This window comes from Chelonia mydas, chromosome 11 (assembly GCF_015237465.2).
Source record: "Chelonia mydas isolate rCheMyd1 chromosome 11, rCheMyd1.pri.v2, whole genome shotgun sequence".
In the NCBI taxonomy this organism is placed as follows: Eukaryota; Metazoa; Chordata; order Testudines; family Cheloniidae; genus Chelonia; species Chelonia mydas.
Genome location: NC_051251.2, coordinates 55,788,381 through 55,807,291, shown reverse-complemented (window position 1 = coordinate 55,807,291; position 18,911 = coordinate 55,788,381). Strand labels below are relative to the sequence as shown.

Below are 18,911 nucleotides of genomic sequence, written 5' to 3'. Positions count from 1 at the left end.
GAAAACTGCTAAAGAGTTTAATCTGATTTTTTGTTTCCTGTCAGACATGAAAGATGTAGTGGCTGTTGTGGAAATTCAGGAGAGTCAAGTGGCAGTGATCGACTACCAAGATTTTCCAGCTGAGGCCAGCGCTGTTTGTAAGCAATTTAATTCTGAATCTAGTGTAAAGGTGTAACCTGATCATGGTCAGTATTCAGCTTTTGAAAGTCTGGGCAACAGTGAAGGTTTTTGACAGCAGGGATGTTGGATTTAGTCTAGAAAAGATTCTTGATCTGCCTTTCTTCCTTGGTTGAAAATTACTGCCTCCTACCCAGTCCACCTTCAGATTTTAAAAACACCCAGTTTCCAGAAATTATCCACTTTGAAACTGCTGTTTTATCATGATTTTAAAACATTTATCAGCAACTGAATAATGATAATGATTATACTTGGCATGTATATAGTGCTTTATTTGTTCAAAGAAACGTAGACATTGACTAATCCTCACAACTGTGACTTATAGGTCCTGGAAGTGTGTATTGTTAGTGGTTGTGTATTAGAAGTGAAATGGAGTTGATTGTAGACCTGAGGAGTCTGTGAATGTGTTTGGGGTTCATGTTGACTGATGGTGAGGCATGTTAGGTTGATCCAGATTTGGTGAGTTCCTTGACATTTAGTGATTGATTGCGTTTACAGGAAGTACATTTGTGCAACCATAAACCCAAATTAATGAACTTTCAGTGTGGGATTTCTATACGATTTAGTAGTTAACAAGAGTAACCTCTTTGATATGTACAGCACACTTGCCATTCTCTCTAAATTATACCTACAAAGCCTGCAATAAGGAGAGTTCTGTAGGTATGTGCTGTGTGTGTTACAAAATGCAGAAAGAGTCAGTCCCTGTTCTTATAGGGCTTATGGTCTAATGTGAAAAAGTAGCATATGCGGGACTACAGTTCACGTAATAGTAAAGGAGCTGGGGACACTAAGTAGGTCAGTATAGGAAGGCTTTGTGAAAGAAGAGAGTTTGAAGGAGGAGAGGGAGGGCACTAAGGACTCTGTGGTGCTGAGTATATCCTGCAAGGTTCAGAGCACCTTCAACTACTGCTGAAGTCAGTAAAAATTGATGGCACTTTGCAGGATCAGGTGCTTAAGTCACAGGGAGTAGGAAGTTGGCTCAAACATCAGGGTAAGCAAGAAAGAAGTGAATCAGTTAGGGCCTGATCTAACACTCATTGAATCAATAGAAAGATTTCCATTGACTTTTGAGGAGCTGAGTCAGGACCGGAGAAGTGTAACGGGCAAGAGGATATAATAGAAAGGTGTTGAGGATGTGGTGTCATTGTTAAAAGCTGTGGTTTCAGAACTAAGTGTTATCTTTTGTAGCTGAAGATAAAGTTAGCTGCTCTATACCTGATGGAGTTCCAATAGACATCACAGTAAAACTAATGGTGTGCCTGGTTCACCTGAACATCCTAGAGCCACTCAGTGTAAGTAAAAACTAATACATAGATAAATATGGGGTAATTTTGGTTAATCGTGTAATGCGTCGTTTTCACTTTCTCATGAGCAAGGACTTCCATTTGCCAGTGTGTTTTTTACTGTTCATTTTCTAAAAATGGCCACAAAGCTAGGAAGGTCATCACAACAGCACTACAGGAGGCTTGTAGGATGGATTTTAAAAATCATAATTATAGTATAGACTCAAGCCTTCTCACACACCATCCTGATGGAGATCTTTACAAGGATGTTTAGATGTGAAGTTTTCCTTTTCTCTATCACAGCCAAAATAAGATTGTTCTTTTAGGAACCTATCCTGAAATTCTAATCTCATTTTTTTCCTTTGAAATCACATAAAAATGAAGCAAAAAGAAAAGGAGTACTTATGGCACCTTAGAGACTAACCAATTTATTTGAGCATGAGCTTTCGTGAGCTACAGCTCACTTCCCATGATGGATGGACCACTTATGCATATTGTTTCAGATGTTGAATAGAAAATGTAAATATTCCATTGCCCTCTCCAATATAAAGTGGGTCAGTACAGTAATTGTGTATGTGTGTGGCTTGTCTTAGTATTTCATTTTTACTTGTTTTTTATTTTTGGGGGGAAAAGCCTCTTTTGACTACTCTAGTGGAGCAAAATCCAGAGGATATGGGGGACTTGTACCTGGATGTTGCAGAGGCGTTTTTGGATGTTGGAGAATACAATTCAGCACTACCACTCTTGAGTGCCCTAGTTTGTTCTGAAAGATATAACTTGGCAGTAGTTTGGCTCCGGCATGCAGGTAAGCAGTATTGCAATGTTGTTAACACTTCTGACTGAAGAGTAGAAACTCATTTCCATATGATGCTAATAACATTCTGGTGACATTAGTGCTGTAAAGGCCTGATAGGTGCTGTTGCACTGATCACCATCATCTCCTGTTGACCTCTTAGGCCATTAGCTAAGAATGTCTGTCTGAACATCGGATAGAGAGTTCATATGATAAACTGTCGTAAGTGTCTACCATACTGTAGTTACGATTAGAGTGTATCACATTTATCCTTGTGGTGGAAGGTTTTCTTTTATGGCGGTCCCCTTCAAGTGTATCCAAAAATGTTCAGATTGATTGAAACAATTTCAACATAAATATTTAGTCTTAGCAATGAAGACCATTGTTCAACTTTCTGTTTGTGGTGATTGCTGAAACATGGTTTTGTGTTTTTTCTTTTAAGATTCTGCAGATTAAATGACACTGTTATTCCTCAGGCACAAGATACCGTATTGTGTGTTCCTATTTTAGTAACATGTGCTCAGTGTAGTTCTTTTGTAGAGCACAACAAAAGCCTGTGTGTGATACAGAACTAGTCTAGTTTGTATGAAAATAGGCACAGTCTCACTTCTGTCATATAAGCGTATTGTATTTATTGGTATTTATTTCTATTTATTTCTAGAGTGTCTAAAAGCCTTGGGATATATGGAGCGTGCTGCAGAGAGCTATGCAAAAGTTGTTGATCTTGCCCCGTTGCATTTGGATGCAAGAATTTCACTTTCTACACTTCAGCAGCAGCTGGGCCGGCCTGAGAAAGCTTTGGAGGCTCTGGAACCAATGTATGATCCAGATACTTTGGCACAAGATGCTAATGCTGCCCAGCAGGTAGGTGAAATGTTATATAATGTGATTTTTTTCTTCTTCTGTGTCTTGACTCTTTTGTCCACAGTTTTGGTGTACATAATTCTGTTATGGCAAGAATGTATTGCTAAATGCATTTCTTTGGTAAATTTCCTCCATGGCATTTGGAGTGATTTTGTATACTCTGTAAAGAAACATTGTAATTTTAACGCTGGTAAAAGATGCCAGCTTGGCAATACTGGAGACTGTGGTCTCTCTATCTACAGCACAGGTCACAATGGGGGGTTGTGGTGAAACATTCTCTACTGTGCTCCAGAGAGACCACTGCTAGGGTCAAGAGGGTATCTCACTCTACATGTCTATTAATCCCAACTCCCAGTATCTAAATTCTGACTCTGATTTTTGTGTGCTGTATGACCACCTGTCCAATAGGAACTGGACTAAAGACCAGTCACTTCACGTCAGCTGTCCAGCAGAATCAGATGTTAACTTTTGTCTACTACTGATCTGATTGTAAGTGGTGACATAGTTGATAGGTTCTGTATCCCATTTCCAGTAGCTCCTCCATCAAATAAGAGCTATATAGATTTTCTTCTAAATTTAAGTGATGAAACAAAACAACTATTATCTGAGGGAAGTTTTGATTTTCCCGTGCTGTCATTAAGATTTTAATACAGTTTTCTAAATATTGTTGTTTTCTTTTTTGGTACTAATACTATACTAGCAGCCAGAAAAGTAATGTTTATAAAAACACTAAGTGTAGGTAGTGGTAGTTTATGACTTAATTAACTCTGCTCAATGTTATCTAGGAATTAAAGTTACTGCTCCATCGTTCAACGCTGTTGTATTCTCAAGGCAAAATGTACGGTTATGTGGACACTTTGCTTACCATGCTAGCAATGCTATTAAAGGTAAGTTAATTCTTGTAGCCAAGCTTTACTGGATGGGACAGACATGTCCTGTTTAAGCCAAAGGATAAAAGTACTCAAAAGCATTAGAAATCTATAGAAATAATTGTAAACTGATGTCTTATATATGAAATATCATAGTTTAATATGCCTTATCATCATCTGGTGTACCTGAGTCTTTTAGAGGTGCCCTTATCAAAGCCACTAGGTACCTTTTCAGAATTAGGCCATTAATTTGTAATCAAAATAATGCTCTATTCTGTAAAAGGAGAACTTCTATTGTATGCGTTAAACTACTGATATGCCTTCTTTACAGATACTGCCTATTTGTACATGACCTGTTTTTATTTGTATTTTCTCACAAGTGTCTGCATATGTTATGTTAAATGAAATACACACTGGGGTCTTTACTGGATGATTTCAAGATTGTTTCAGGTTCTATATTATTCCTGACTATGCATAGAACAATCAGAACATAGAATCACTTTTTAATCTTTGTGGTAGATAGTATTGTGTTTCGCGTATAGCTACCGTAAATTACACAGGCCACATAAATAGGATGATTTAAAGTTAAATTATTTAAATAACTTTCCTTTTACATTCTTGTTGTCCATATCATAACAAAAACTATTTTTTAGGTAGAATTTACTTAGTTTGCAAGTTTGTTGTTGCTTTTTGTTTGTTTGAATTTTGTTATATTCAGAGTTCCATTTTCCCAAAATTGTTACAGTTTGGGGTCACAGTCATTGTACCAATTGATAGTTGACTGTCCACCTGTTTTCTAAAATCTTGATACTGGTAGCATGGTATCTTTTTTATTATGCCTCTATGAAAGAAGTTTTGACTCGGCTATAAACAGAAGTCTACCAACCTTTATAAAAATTCATCTCCTCTGGAGAGCTTTTATCCTTCTCTTTTGGTTAACTCAGTCTAAACAGGAACATGAAACAATGCTAAATACAGTCTTATTGTTTGTGAACAATAGTCAGATATGCTTCTACTTATTATGGCATAACTGATCTGAAAACAATTTTTGAACATAGCTAGAGAAGATGTATTGGCAACAGGATGTATTTGTATAATCAGAAACTTAGAATTGTTGTCCTTCATGATTGTTTCCAGGTAGCAATGAATAGAGCTCAGGTGTGTTTGATATCTAGTTCCAAATCCGGGGAGAGACACCTTTACCTTATGAAGGTGTCTAGGGATAAAATTTCAGACAATGATGACCAAGAGACTGCAAACTGTGATGCAAAAGGTAAGACTTTTAAAAAAATAAATCATTTTAATTTCCTACATACCAAAAAATCCTGGAATTATGTTACACTCCAAATCCTTATTCAAATGTACATGACTTTATTATATCTGTTTCACCCCCATGCTTTATTCATACAGTGCCTAATTTACACCCTGATCCTACAGTCTTTTTACTCAGATGAATAGTCTGATTTCAAGCCAAGGAAATTACTTTCATCAATAAGGACTACTTGAATGAGTAAAGATTGCAAAGTCTTGTTGTTAATATGAAAGAGAGTATATTAATGAATGAGCTACTTCCATCGAGCGAAGCTTTGCCACAAACATTGGGACTGCACAAGCCTATATTGATGGGCTTAGGAAAATCATGTTTTCCCCTCATTTAAAAGCAAGCTAATCTAATCTGACAGGCAGATAGTATAGTCAGTACTGCTGCTAGTGGAAAAGTCTCTTTAGGCATAACAATATTTAAAAACAAAACATAATGCTTTGTTTTCCAGCTAGATCCAAACTGTGCCTGATTCAGACTTGTAGTTATTTAGCATCATTAGGTAAATGGGAAAGTTTTTAATGTGTTTATGTCATACTGGAGCAGCTTGAATTGCTGCTGTTTTAAATTCCCTGGAATTCTGAAGTTCTCACTTTAATGGTTATGGGTTCCTGTTAAAAAAACAGGAATTTCATAAATTGTGTTATGAAAGATTTCAAATACCATTGAAATATATTCCACTCTTAATGTAAAAGACTCTTCATTTAAAAAAACAAATAAAAGTTTAGATTGAAGTTTAAAAGGTGTATGTATGTAAGTCTTCAGCCCTTTAAGACTTTAATTTCCTTGACTGATTGGCTTTATTAATATTTTAGCAATATTTGCTGTGCTCACAAGTGTACTGACAAAAGATGACTGGTGGAACCTCCTCCTGAAAGCCATATACTCTTTGTGTGACCTTTCCCGATACAAGGAGGCAGAGCTGCTGGTGGATTCCTCACTGGAATATTATTCATTTTATGATGATAGGCAAAAGCGCAAAGAGCTGGAGTACTTTGGTCTTTCAGCTGCAATTCTGGACAAGAACTTCAGAAAAGGTTACAACTATATCAGGTGAGAAGTGTTGGACTGTAGCTGATCACAACGTTGTGTTTTTTAATGGTCTGTATAATGATTTCCATTGAGGTTGTAGTTACCTTGCTGAGAACATTTGCTGTTGATGTAAAATAGTTAATTTCTGAATTGCCATTGGGCTGATCTTTTGTTTCTAAAAGAAACAGAATACTGTTTACTTTAAATGTGCCTTAAAAGCAGATTCATTGACTGAAATGAAGGGGCTCTTTGGTGTCCTTTAATTGCAAAGCAATGTAATACAGTAGCTAGCTCGGTGTGCAGTGCAGCTATTTGGTCATCGTGATGTACATTATGAAAGTACTCTACAAGCTTTCTTATCCCAAGTTTGTCTCTTTCACTGATCTAACGTTTACTTCTGGGAAGTCCAAAGGGAAAGAATAGTCTTAAAGCAAATTGTAGCTCCTGTGGCTTCCCCTACAGACTGTTCACTCCCTGATTTATTGCATATTTACATACAAGATATTCAATAAATGCTTTTTGCTCATGTTTTAGGATAATGTTAATGGAAAATGTTAATAAACCACAACTCTGGAATATCTTCAATCAAGTCACCATGCATTCTCAGGATGTACGACATCATCGCTTTTGTCTTCGATTAATGCTGAAAAATCCTGATAATCATGCACTGTGTGTCCTAAATGGGCATAATGCATTTGTATCTGGTAGTTTCAAGCATGCTCTCGGTAAGGCCATCATTATACTGTACTAATATCAACAAGTATGACCTTTAGGGGTGTGAAATGTTACTCTCCTGTACTTATTTTTACCATCAAATTTCTCATATTTTGAGTATATTTTTTTCAAAGTAGAGTGAATGTGCCCTTCAGTTAGGAAAAAAATCACTGAGTATTTATTTCCTGCTTCAATAAATGAAGTACAGTTCTTAGGTGGTGTGAATAGGCATTTTCATACTATTTAACCATTTGGTAACAGAATCTCTGAGCATTACCGAATGGACTGGCAATGTTTCAGTGTTGGTTTAAAATATATATAGTATATGTGATTTAGAAGTTTTCTAACTAACCTGCAAGAAAGATAATTAAATGATTACACTAAGAAAGAAACAGGCCCATTTAATCAGCAGTATATGGCAAATGTGAAGTTTTAAGTGTTTGTTCAAAGGAATATTGCAGGGTTAATATAAGAAATTGTCATCAGCCTATGCTGTGTCAGAGAAGAGCAAGTTACCAACAATATAATTAAAATAAACAAGAAGTCGCCATTTTGCCAATCTCTGTATATAGATTAGGGCAGAGGAATTGGGCAGGTTCTGATAGCAACCACTCAAAGTCCAGAGTTGTGAAATCAGTTGGAGGTCTCAGCACGGTTCTGATTGGATATGAGGCCACATTAGAAAAAAAAAAAAATCAGCATCCTGTTTGGCACTCCTTTTGTAACTCAGGGGAGTGACCAAGGGCTGGCTGGTCCTGGAGCTTGAACCCGCCCTCCCACTCTTAAGAGTAGTACCTCCGGTTCGGGTTGAGGCACACTGGAGGTGGTCAAGTGGGGGGGGGTCTGCATTGCCACTATCCATGTCTTACCTGTGTTGTGGATAACCATAGAAGGCAGCCAGAATTTTCAAAGACTATTGATTTTGAGTGCCTCCATTTTTGGATGTCTAACTTGAGAGACTTCAAATGGGTCTGACTTTCAGGAAGTGCTGAGCACCCACGCTCTGAAAATCAGGTGCCTTTAAAGTATCTAAAGTTGGACACCCAAAATCATCTACTCTCTTTCAAAAGTCTTGGGTGAGATCCTTGTCCTGTTGAAGTCCACAGGAGTTTTGCCATTGACTTCAGTATTTCACCCCTTCTTCTTCTTCTTCTTCCTTCACAAGGCTGACTGTTTGACATCTTTCTCAGCACTAATAGTCAAGAAAAAGAAAATGTGCGTAATGAACCTTTTGAAATTAAAATTTGTGTTCCATTAGAAAGTGGCATTTTCTTTATAAAAAGACAATAGGAAAATAAGATATTTCTTTCTCGTCAAGTAACCACAAGGCACTCAGTCAGAAACATTGACCATGTTCTGAATTATGATAGTCTTTCCTCTAAAGAGCATTAACCGGGCTTTAAAATAAATATGCAGGAGAGGCCTAGATCTTTAGTTGTTTTGTTTTTAATATGCTAGAACCAACCAGTTCATCACCATGGTGCAAAAACAAGGAGGCAGAACCTCAACTGGTGTAAATGATCATAGCTGCATTGACTTCAGTTAAGCTATGACAATTTATACCAGTTGAGGATCTGCCCCAGGTCTCTCAAAAGAAAATACATTAGAAAGTAGTATACACCAAAAGTCTAAAGAATTTCCTCATGATGTTTGAAGATATTGTTGCTGTTGCACCTTGCCACTCTGAGCTACAACCCCAACAAGACCCTCTTTTCCCCCTCCTAATAAGTCTTTGTTTTTATTCTGATATGTTTAAGTGTGGTATCTGAAAGCTGCTGAAAACATGAGAACTGCTGCAACTCATATTCTCCCTCTTTCCTGTTTTGATGTAGTCATTTTGAAATCTGATTCTCTTTCTTGTTTCCTTCCTTTTTTCAGTTCACACTTCCAAAAAAGTGTTAGGTTTTTTGAAAAAAATGAAACCCAGTTTAAGAGAGAGTGTATCAGATCATTTACTCCTGTTTCTCTTAGGACAATATGTGCAAGCCTTCCGTACCAAGCCAGATGAACCTCTGTACAGCCTTTGCATAGGCTTAACTTTCATCCACATGGCATCTCAGAAGTATGTGTTAAAAAGACATGCTCTTCTTGTACAGGTGAGTTAGTTTGTTCTCCTTTGTGCATAGCACATGCTGTCATTTAGTTCTGTCATGGCTCACACAGTTACAGCTCTGACACATTATTAGAGCTGATTGACATTTAAAAAATAGATTTAGGGTAGAATTTTCAAAACCCGCCAAGTACCTTAGGAGCACGTGTCCCAGTGACAGTCAGCTTGTGCTCCTAAATCACTTCCGTTCTTGAAAATCTCCCCTTTGTGAATAAAAGCAATTCAGTTCATTTTGTTGTGGGTTGGGGAATCTTTAATTATTTGCATATATTTAGGCAGCTGCCATGTATTCATGAAAATAATTTCAGCTTCACTAGCTTTAGTATGGATGTTTATTCATCTGACCTTTGTGCTGGAAGTGAAGCATTCACTACTCTGGTTTTTAAAACCAAGAGTCCCTTACCCAAACAGGGAACAGAAACACCACCAAATGACTTAGGTGACTAACCACGAATAATGTAGCTGAAGCAAAGAGTTCACAGATAACCATAGGTTGAAAATTTTGTCCAAAATATTTGCTGAAAACCTACAAACGAAGGGAGGATCATAGGAAGATCATCATTCTGGACTGATTCATGAATGATTCATTAACAAAAACGGGCTAATTCCTAGAGAGCATAATAAATAGTTTGACAGCTCTACCAACCGCACAGTAGGGCTGAGAGTCAAATAACAGTTCTTCACTGAGCACATTGAGACTTGTGTGTAATGCATGGAGGAGCGTTAATCAGTGAGCAATCCCTATTAACTCGTTAAGGGTTTGAGCTCACAAGATGCTGAGTGCTCTCAATTCCCACTGAGGCAACGTTGGGCCCTGTGAAAGGTTTTGGGCTGGTCTGTAATGATCCAATTGAGGAAATCTTGTGCTCTTTACCCTGAAGGCATTAGGGACCATGGTATAATGGTATTAAAGTGATTTACCTTTTGATATACTGCAATGGCTCTGCTTGGTTGTATAAATGGCTTGCAAGTTTTGTACAGGAAAGTGTGTGGATAATCAGCTGTGCATAAGGTCACTATGGACAAATTGCCTGTGAAATTTAATTTTTTTTAACCTAAGCCCCTGAAGAAAAGTGGCATTGATTTTAATTTAAAAAAGTAACAAACTAATTTGCATCTGCATTTTCAACCTTATAAGTCAAATTCCAACCCATACTCTTTTTCTGAAAAGATTTCAGCCACTGTCTGTTTTTAAAATATGACACACATTGAAAGTGCTAATGCAACATCACTGTCCTTTCTGTTGATTTCTCCTGGATGCCTGTATTCAAATTTAGGTTAATTACGTTGAAGGTTTACACGGATTCCTGGATTTGCATGGCCCACAGACTCTCTTCTTGGATTGCAGCTCCAGCACAGCTCTTCTTGGATTGTAGCTCTATCTTTTTCCACATTCAACTAATCCCATTTCTTCGTGTCCGCACCTGCCAGACAGTTGGGGCTGAACAGCCCCACACTGGATCTGAAGCGTGTGGATCAGGCCCATTTCTGGTACTGGCACAATCCTGATTTTCTTCATTATTTCAAATCCCTTCCTTGGAAATTCCAGGTGTTTTTTTTTTTTTATTATTATTATTCCCTCTACTTTCCTCCTCCCCATACCTTTCAGTGAACCAAATGAGGCGAAGAGCTAGGGCCAACGTATTCTAGTTTGGGGGCATGGAGTTAGGCATTTTAAATACAGGGCCTGATTTTTAGAAGTGCTGAGCACTTGCAGCTCCCTTTAATTTCAGTAGGAGTTGCAGGTGCTGAGCAACCCTAAAATCAGAGCACTTATGTAGATGCCTAGCTTTAGGCATTCAAGTTTGCACACTTTGGCCTAATTTTAAATATGTTTAACTACTTTTTCCTGTGTAATAATCCTTCCTTCCTATCTCTGTTGCTGACAGTCTCCAAAGAATATACTTGAAAAATGTCACCTTCCAAAGATGCCTTCCTTTTTGTCTCTGCTTTTCTCATTTCGTGTTCACCTATGTTGAGGGTTTTTAATCTTTGCTTACTTCTGGTTTGTTTGTTCAGTAGTTCACCCAGACAGCGACATAGTGGTGACTCTAATTATCATCATCAGCTGTTAGAGTCTGAGCTAATTCCTTACTGTTCAATGAGCTCTCTTCTCTGATTATCAATAGTGGCTGTAGAAATCAAGCCCCCTGGTTACAGCAGAGGCTGCACATTCCCGTGTGACATCAAAATGAGACATGACCCTTGTCATTACTGTACAGTAATTTGTGTTCCATTTTTCGCCTCCTGCTGAACCCAATTTGATTTTTCCCAAGACTTTTTCAATTGAAAAAGAGAAATATTCTGGTGGATTTTAATCTTAAAATGGTTGTGTTGAATGTGTTCTCTTTGGGAGGTGACTCTGGTCGTAACACCATCACCTTTGTAGCACTGTATAGACATTAGCTAATGAATGCTCACAGAAACCCTGGGAGGGAGACAGGCAGGCAGATGTATCATCTCGCATTTTATAGATGAGAAACTGAGGCCCAGAGGTTGAATGACTTTACCAAAGCTACATAGCCAGTCAGCGGCAGAGGTGGTGGTAGGGATGGGGGCAGTAGATCCTTCTGAATTGGGGGCAGAGGGATAGGAGGGAGAGCAAGAGGAATTACCTGGTGCTTAGGGTGGGGGCAGCGCGTGGAGCCCCGTGGCCCCCCTGCCTAGAAGCCAGACCCGCTGCTGGCCGCTTCCGGGGCGCAGCACGGTGTCGGAACAGGTAGGCACTAGCCTGCCTTAGCTGGGCAGCACCGCTGACAGGACTTCTAACATCCCGGTTGGCGGTGCTGACCACAGCCGCTAGGGTCCCTGGATGCTAAGCAAGGCGACCCAGTATTGAGTCGCGACCTGAACTTTGAAAAACACTGGTCTAGTGGCTAAACCGCAGGACAGGGGAAATTGCAAGTTCTGGCTCTGCGAGAGTTGGGTTCCTATGGGAAAACTCTCGTTGGCTCAGTAGAAGCATGATTAGACCCTTTGTCTTTTTACTTAGGATATGTGAATTGTTCATTACTTTACCCTGAGCTGTTTGTTCCTGCCCTTTTAATTTTTTTTATTGGCTGTGTTGCAGAGTCTGCAAACAGCTCTCTATGGGAAGATTCAGCTAGGAAATTGCCCAGCACTCAAGTGCAGCATCCCTCTGGAGAGTACACCCAAGATAATATCGTCTTGTGCTATATAGAAAGATCTGCATAGCGCAAGCTCATAAAAATTCACCCTCTCCCTCAGTGTGGAGAGAGAGATGCACAGCTTCTTGCCCCCCCTCCCCCCCCCAGATATGAACTGCATAAACTGTATTATGTTGTAACAAAAAATAAGTTTATTAACTATAGAAGGTAAATTTTAAGTGATTATAAGGGATAGCAAAGAGAACAAAGCAGGTTACTGTGCAAATAAAACAAAACACACATACTAAGCTTAAGATCTTAAAGAAACTGGTTTCAAGAAGTAATTTCTCACTAAATGCTGGTTGCAGAAATTCTTGAAGGTTAGCTACCCTGCTTGCAGCTTAAATTTTCAGGTATCTTATTCACAGACCAGATCCCTTTTCCAGCCTGGATTCAGTACTCCTCCCCCTTTCCCTTTGTCCTTGTTCCTAAGATGTTTCCAGCAGTCAGCCTGGGTGGGGATTCAGTGAAGAGTGAACCAAGATCAACTTAATCCCCAGCCTTAAATACGATTTACATAAGGCGGGAATCTTTTGTTTCCCAGTCTTGACCTCCCCCTCCTTTTAGAAGTCCAAGATGGTGTTTAGTACCAGGTGACAGGACCACCTAACCAAGTAGTGTCACAGCTAGTCCCAGGAAGCCTCTCAGGAAGGAGAGAGATTAGTATCTTCAAACGTCTTATTGTTTCTTCCTAATGGCCCATCAAGGCTGATGGGCTGTTGTCTGGTGGGTGTCTCCCAACTACACACACAGTTGTAATTATTACATAGTCAATATTCCTAACTTTAGATACAGAAATGACACATGCATATAAATTGGATAATCACATTCAGTAAATTATAACCTTTCCGATGATACCTTATAAGACCCACCTTGCATAAAATATATCTTTTATGCCATATCCATATCGTAAGCATATTTCCATAAATAATATGGAGTGTAACATCACTGAAGGTTCTAATTCAAATGGGGATAAAGGGGGCTGGGGTGGGCAAGTGTTTAAAAAAATAGTAGACAAGAGGTGGTGTTCTAAAGCGTAATAGATACGGGGTTAAGCAAACAATCTCATTGTATCCCTTCATTCCTCCCCTTCCTTTTGTCTCACTATTTAGATGGCAAGTTCTTCAGGGCATGGGCCTGTCTTACATGTGTGTAAATATCTTTCAGAGTTGAGTGCCATAGAAATAGTAATAATTCTGAGCAACTTTGCTCACAGTTTATCAAAAGATCTGTTTGTTGTCTTCACTGTGTGAGGCTGCTGAGGCAACAAAGAATCTCCTCTGTTGGTCTAGTGTGTCATGGAAAGTGGATGGCTTGTTTTTGCATTTGGCCTTAAATTAGGCAGTTATATTTATGGGCAAAAACCTCTTTTTGCAAATTTAAAACATGCTGCTTATTGTTTTATAAAAAATAAAGCTTCCAATGTATGTTTTGTGCATAGGGATTCTCTTTCCTTCACCGGTACCTGGGCCTCCGTGGACCATGCCAAGAATCTTTCTATAACCTAGGCCGTGGCCTTCATCAGCTGGGATTAGTGCATATGGCAATCCATTATTACCAAAAGGCACTGGAGCTTCCTCCTCTCATCTTAGAGGTATCGTATGGTTAAACATTTGAACTATAAAAGTAAAATCAGATCAGCATTACTAATATGTTTTAACCAGAAGTAAAGCATGAGTGTCCAGTTTATATTTGCATTGAATAATCCCAATGTAATTTCAGAGGCACTAGAGAAAGCACTTAATTTAATTGTCATCTGAGCTGTATTCATGAACATGTATAACTCAAATTGCTCAGGTAATGATTGTCAGGTTTATTTTATTATCCGCCTGGTGTAGAAACGGCAAGAAAATGGTTGCTGAAGAACTTTGCCACCTGAATAAAGAAGCATACATAAGGTCCATTTTAAAAGCCAGAATAATATTAAATATAACTGGCATTTTCTCTGTTTCATGATTATGAAGGTTTAGTATAGAAATATAGAATTCTAATGTAACTATCTGAACGTGGTGGGAATGAACTGAGTACCTAGATGATAAAGAACTTGCCCATGTGTGTTATTGCACTGATTTTGTTACGTTTTTTAATGTAACTCATGGTATAGTATCCATGCAAGCTAGTAAATGATTTTTTTAATTCTTTCAGGGAATAGAAGCTGATCAGACAGACTTGCGAAGAGATGTTGCTTTCAACTTGTCACTAATTTATCAGAGCAGTGGAAATTTAAGAATGGCTCAAAAGCTGTTGTATACATATGGAATCGTATGATGGAGTTTGTGGCACCTGTTTATGACTAAGAGGTAGCCTGCTAGGAAAATAACATTTGTCATTTCCACTGGGGCAATGAGGATCTCATGCATTACACACCAATGGAGAGACCCATTCAAAACGATGTGTACATATTTTTTTCTAAACTGATCTAGCTGTGATTGGATCAGAGTTACTAGTTACTGTATATATTTTGTTTCCTGAACTCTTGAGCTATTTTTTCTGTTTCCTGAGGTTGGAACTGTAAAATGCCCCGATACAAGCAAAGTTCGACAAGTAGGCTTTTGTGAGCAGATTCTCCAGACCTATTTAGATGTTGGTTGAGCACGTTATTGATAAGTTTTTGTGAAGCCTGAAGTTGGTGCTGGTACACAGAATTCTCAGGGACTAAAAATGATGTGTACATTTTTTTTTTTTTTTTGGAGAAGATTTTTAGAAAGTAATTTAACTGGCTACTGTCCAAGTTCAATTCTGGCAATTGGTTACATTTGCCATGTACTGTACAAAATTGTTACTATTATATAGGAGAGGGAAGACTGAAGAAATGGGCTTGAGGGGCAGGGGAAGATATAAGCTGAACACCCCCAGACAACAGATGCTTTGGATTCCTGGGAGAATTTTTCCAGAGAGAAGGGGGACAAACTTAACGTTACAAATAACTGCAATTGCAAGACCTTTAAAATACTTAAAAAGGATCATAAAGATTCCTAGAAAAATATTTTATTTCATCGCAAGCTGTGTCTAAGAAAAGTAATTTTCTTATATTACTAAATCGGTGTCACATCGGTAAAAGGTATCCATTTTCTGCAGTATTGTAAATTGGTCTAGTAAATATCTTTATTTATAAAATCAACAATCATTTAAATAACTTATTCTCAGCAAAAACAAAAAAAAGTCCTAAGTTGTGTAGTGGGCTAAACACTTGTTAGGTGTAGTAACCTACAGCCCATTTTCTTCCTGTATTAAATAATTAAATATTGAGAGAGAGGTGCTGCAAATTCTGTATATTGCTTCGCTAATCACGAATGATAATTCCGATTATACAGGTGTCATATATGTTGATCTTATCCTGCAGAGAAATAACGTCATGCTGGAAGTGATGATGATAGCCCTATCTCTGAAACTTGTCTTCAGTAAGATTTGTTTTAAAAGTCTTTGTAGCATTACTATACTAAATTTTGGTATGTGTAGTACTTCGAGCTGGCCCAACTAATTGAAGTTTAGTGGTAACGCAAATTCTATTAGATAACACATTAGTCAGTTTGGTGGTATAACCAGGCTCATGCATTAAATCTCAGCAACTCGTTACAGCTCTTGAAGAAAATTGGAACAAAGGTCTTGCCAAATTCTCTGTTCCTGGGGAACCAAAATATAATTTGTTTATATTAGATCAGATGATGAGATCAAATGGTCAGACAAAATGATGACACATACATACTACTATTGAAAGTGTGATGAGTGAACAGCAACACAATTAAAAAAAAAATCTCACAATCTGTGGACTTCTGATGTGCTGAAGGTAAGAGAAAATGACTTGTGTTTTGGAGGATAGGTCATAACTGGCCAGCATTTATAGTATCCCGAATATTATACCTTCTTCCCCAAAAGTTAGCTTTAATTCTGCTATTTTCTAACTTGAATGCTAGACTTTGCAACCTTAATTTGGCTCCCTTTTTTGTGTCCATATGATAGTCTCTAATTGCATGATCAGATACTGTTTTTTCCACAACTTTATTCAGTGCACAGGACAGATGGCACTCAGGGAATTAATTGGATCCAAAACATGAATGCACAGAAGCTTCTCAGAGAACCTTGTTAAGAATTTAACCTGTGAAAAACAATGTATTTTTTTTCCTAACTGCGTTCTCGGAAATGGCCAAACTGCTTTTGCTAAAACAAAAAAAAAAAAATCAGCCGGAGGTGGAAACCTTTAGCTTAAACGGTTGGCAAAGTTGTAATCAATTGGTAAGTGGCTTAGAATGGAAACATTTTTTAGGCAACTTTAACTGTAGTTGCTGCCAGCTCTGACATGCCTTTCCCAAGTTATTTTCTTACATTAAACTGTAGACCGTTCTGTATCAAATAATAAATTATTACAATATTGTGCTTAATTACTTGGATAGTCTTGTTCTTAGAGTGTGCTTAGATACAGTAGTGGTGGGTAGCTTGGACCTCCCTAGAAGGTTGTTTACAAAAGTGTCTACTCCTTGTCCTCAAACCCTAACCACAAATGTGTTCTGTCTGAGTGATACTGGGAATGACCATTAGAAAGCTGCTTGCTATTCTCACATGTATGTACTTTCATTGAAGGCCATGGATCCAGAGTAAGGGCTAACAGTGTCTAATGCTGTGTAATGCTATATAGCTCTGTAAGTGAGCATATTTTTATTTAGTTTTGCCATCTTCCAAATATTACTGAGGTAGAAAATGTTTGTTTAGTAGAAATTTCACACTTCCTATAACGACTTACCATGGCAGCTCATAGTTCTTATACTGATTATCCATTTACAGTATGGCAGTGTCAGTGAAAGTTGTACAGGTGAGTCGCATCAAGTGCATTTAACTTATGCAAATTCAACTATATGCGCTCGGCAAAAAAAGAAAAATAACAAGATACCTGTAAATAGCGCGGGCGATTCCATCGACCATTCCACTCAATGAGCATATGCCCCGGAGTGAGCGTGAGATGGGAGACATGAATCTGCTGTTCCCTCAGTCGGTCTCAGTTCCTGTGTGCCTCTCGTAGTATGAGCATCTCGCCATGCTGAGTGTGATTCTAGTGTTTAAAGATACATATTTTTCGTATAACGTGGCCCCTAAACGCAAGCCAACTACTTCATCTGGTGCTCAACCGAAGAAACAGCCATCTGTTGCAACGTTGGAGGAAAAACTGGCTGTGTTGGACTTATTGAGAGATGGTATGTTGGTCTCCAACATGGCGCGTAAATATGGCCGCAACGAATCTAGCATCTGTGCCATCTAGATTTGAGAGAGAGAAATTCTTCAAGCTGTGGCATCAAGTGCTCCAATAACTGCTAAGGTGATGAGCTTGGTGCGTGATAAGACTTTAGTGAAGACTGAAAAGGCATTAAACTAATGGCTGGAAGACGTGAACCGTAAACGTGTGCTTATCGATGGCAACATGTTGCGAGAAAAGGCTCTTAGCCTCTACACGCTGTTCAAACCTCCCGCTGAAGAGGGACAGCCTTCTGATGAGAAGGAATTCAAAGCCAGCCAAGGTTGGCTTAACAGTTTTAGGAACCGCTTCAACCTCAAAAATGTGGAGCCTCAAAATCACACGTAGTATTATGGATGATTTGAGACCATACCAAGAAATGTTTGAGCAGCTCAAGAGACAACAGCGACAGTTGCCGATCACCATGTTTTTCAAGGAAAAATAAGCAGCAGCAGATGAGCCTACGCAATCAACTTCTTGAGCTGAACCAGAACCAACCACTTCGTCTACGACTCGCTCTCCATCACATCCGTCTCCTGGATCGACATCAAGCTGTCAACCCCCTGTAATTACCCCCCCGTAATTAAAAATACATTACTGTAAAATTATATTTTGCATATGTACTCTTTATTATATACTGTACATTAGTGTATACATTTATACATATTACTGTGCAGGGTTGTATACACAAAACCACGTACAGTATACTGTACTTTATGGGCGATTTAAGGGATTTTCAAGGGTAATTTTGACGATATGCAATTTTAGCTTTACGCGCTGACTTTAGAACCTAACCCCCGCGTAAGATGTGACTCCACTGTACATCTGCTCCTACCAATATTCAGCAGGTGGTGGAAAAGTTAAGGTCTGAATTTAACTCAAATTACTACAATGAATTTAAATCCACAACTCCAATAGTGGGGAAAATAAAGTGATCTCAGCTGTCGTATTGTCCCATTTGACAATTTTTAGAAAGAGTTGGGTGCTTTTGGAAATCCCACTCCATGAAACTGAGTTAAAAGAACACATCCCATGGCTTTCAACAGCATGTGTGCTCCTACCTTCATTGAGTGCGGGGGGAAGTCCAACCCATAACTGTGGACTGTGAGACAGTATCTAATTAGAAAAAAGCTGTTTTTTCCCCCTCTCCTCCTTCAGAACTATGGAGACCACCCAGCCCAGAACCTCTCAGAAGTGCATCCTAGCTATCTTTGCTCTAATTCTATAGGGCTCAGAAGGCAGTGCAGGGTGGCAGGGAATAGCTGTGCCCTGCAGGAAAGGCTGGTTGGTGACTCTGGAGCTGGTATTCTTCCTTCAGTGTCAGTGCCCCAGCATGGTACTAGGAGCATCCGTCTCC

General features: G+C 38.7%; 1 protein-coding gene across 5 annotated transcripts in view; it reads left to right on the top strand.

Annotated features, from left to right (window-relative positions):
* Window positions 1-18,162, top strand: part of GTF3C3 (general transcription factor IIIC subunit 3) — a 28,165-nt gene extending 10,003 nt beyond the window's left edge. The window contains exons 9-19 of one of the 5 annotated variants that reach the window (XM_037913030.2): window positions 45-137; window positions 1,366-1,469; window positions 2,094-2,265; window positions 2,915-3,117; window positions 3,903-4,004; window positions 5,124-5,259; window positions 6,123-6,360; window positions 6,874-7,064; window positions 9,025-9,149; window positions 13,772-13,924; window positions 14,476-18,162. In XM_037913030.2, coding sequence (XP_037768958.1) covers window positions 45-137; window positions 1,366-1,469; window positions 2,094-2,265; window positions 2,915-3,117; window positions 3,903-4,004; window positions 5,124-5,259; window positions 6,123-6,360; window positions 6,874-7,064; window positions 9,025-9,149; window positions 13,772-13,924; window positions 14,476-14,598 — 1,640 coding nt within the window. In that variant the 3' untranslated portion in view covers window positions 14,599-18,162. Of the gene's footprint in view, window positions 1-44; window positions 138-1,365; window positions 1,470-2,093; window positions 2,266-2,914; window positions 3,118-3,525; window positions 3,883-3,902; window positions 4,005-5,123; window positions 5,260-6,122; window positions 6,361-6,873; window positions 7,065-9,024; window positions 9,150-10,440; window positions 12,557-13,442; window positions 13,632-13,771; window positions 13,925-14,475 lie in introns of those variants that run through there. The other 4 variants (XM_037913031.2, XM_043525219.1, XM_037913032.2 and 1 more) reach the window with 4 other exon arrangements.
* The last annotated feature ends 749 nt before the right edge of the window (window positions 18,163-18,911 follow it).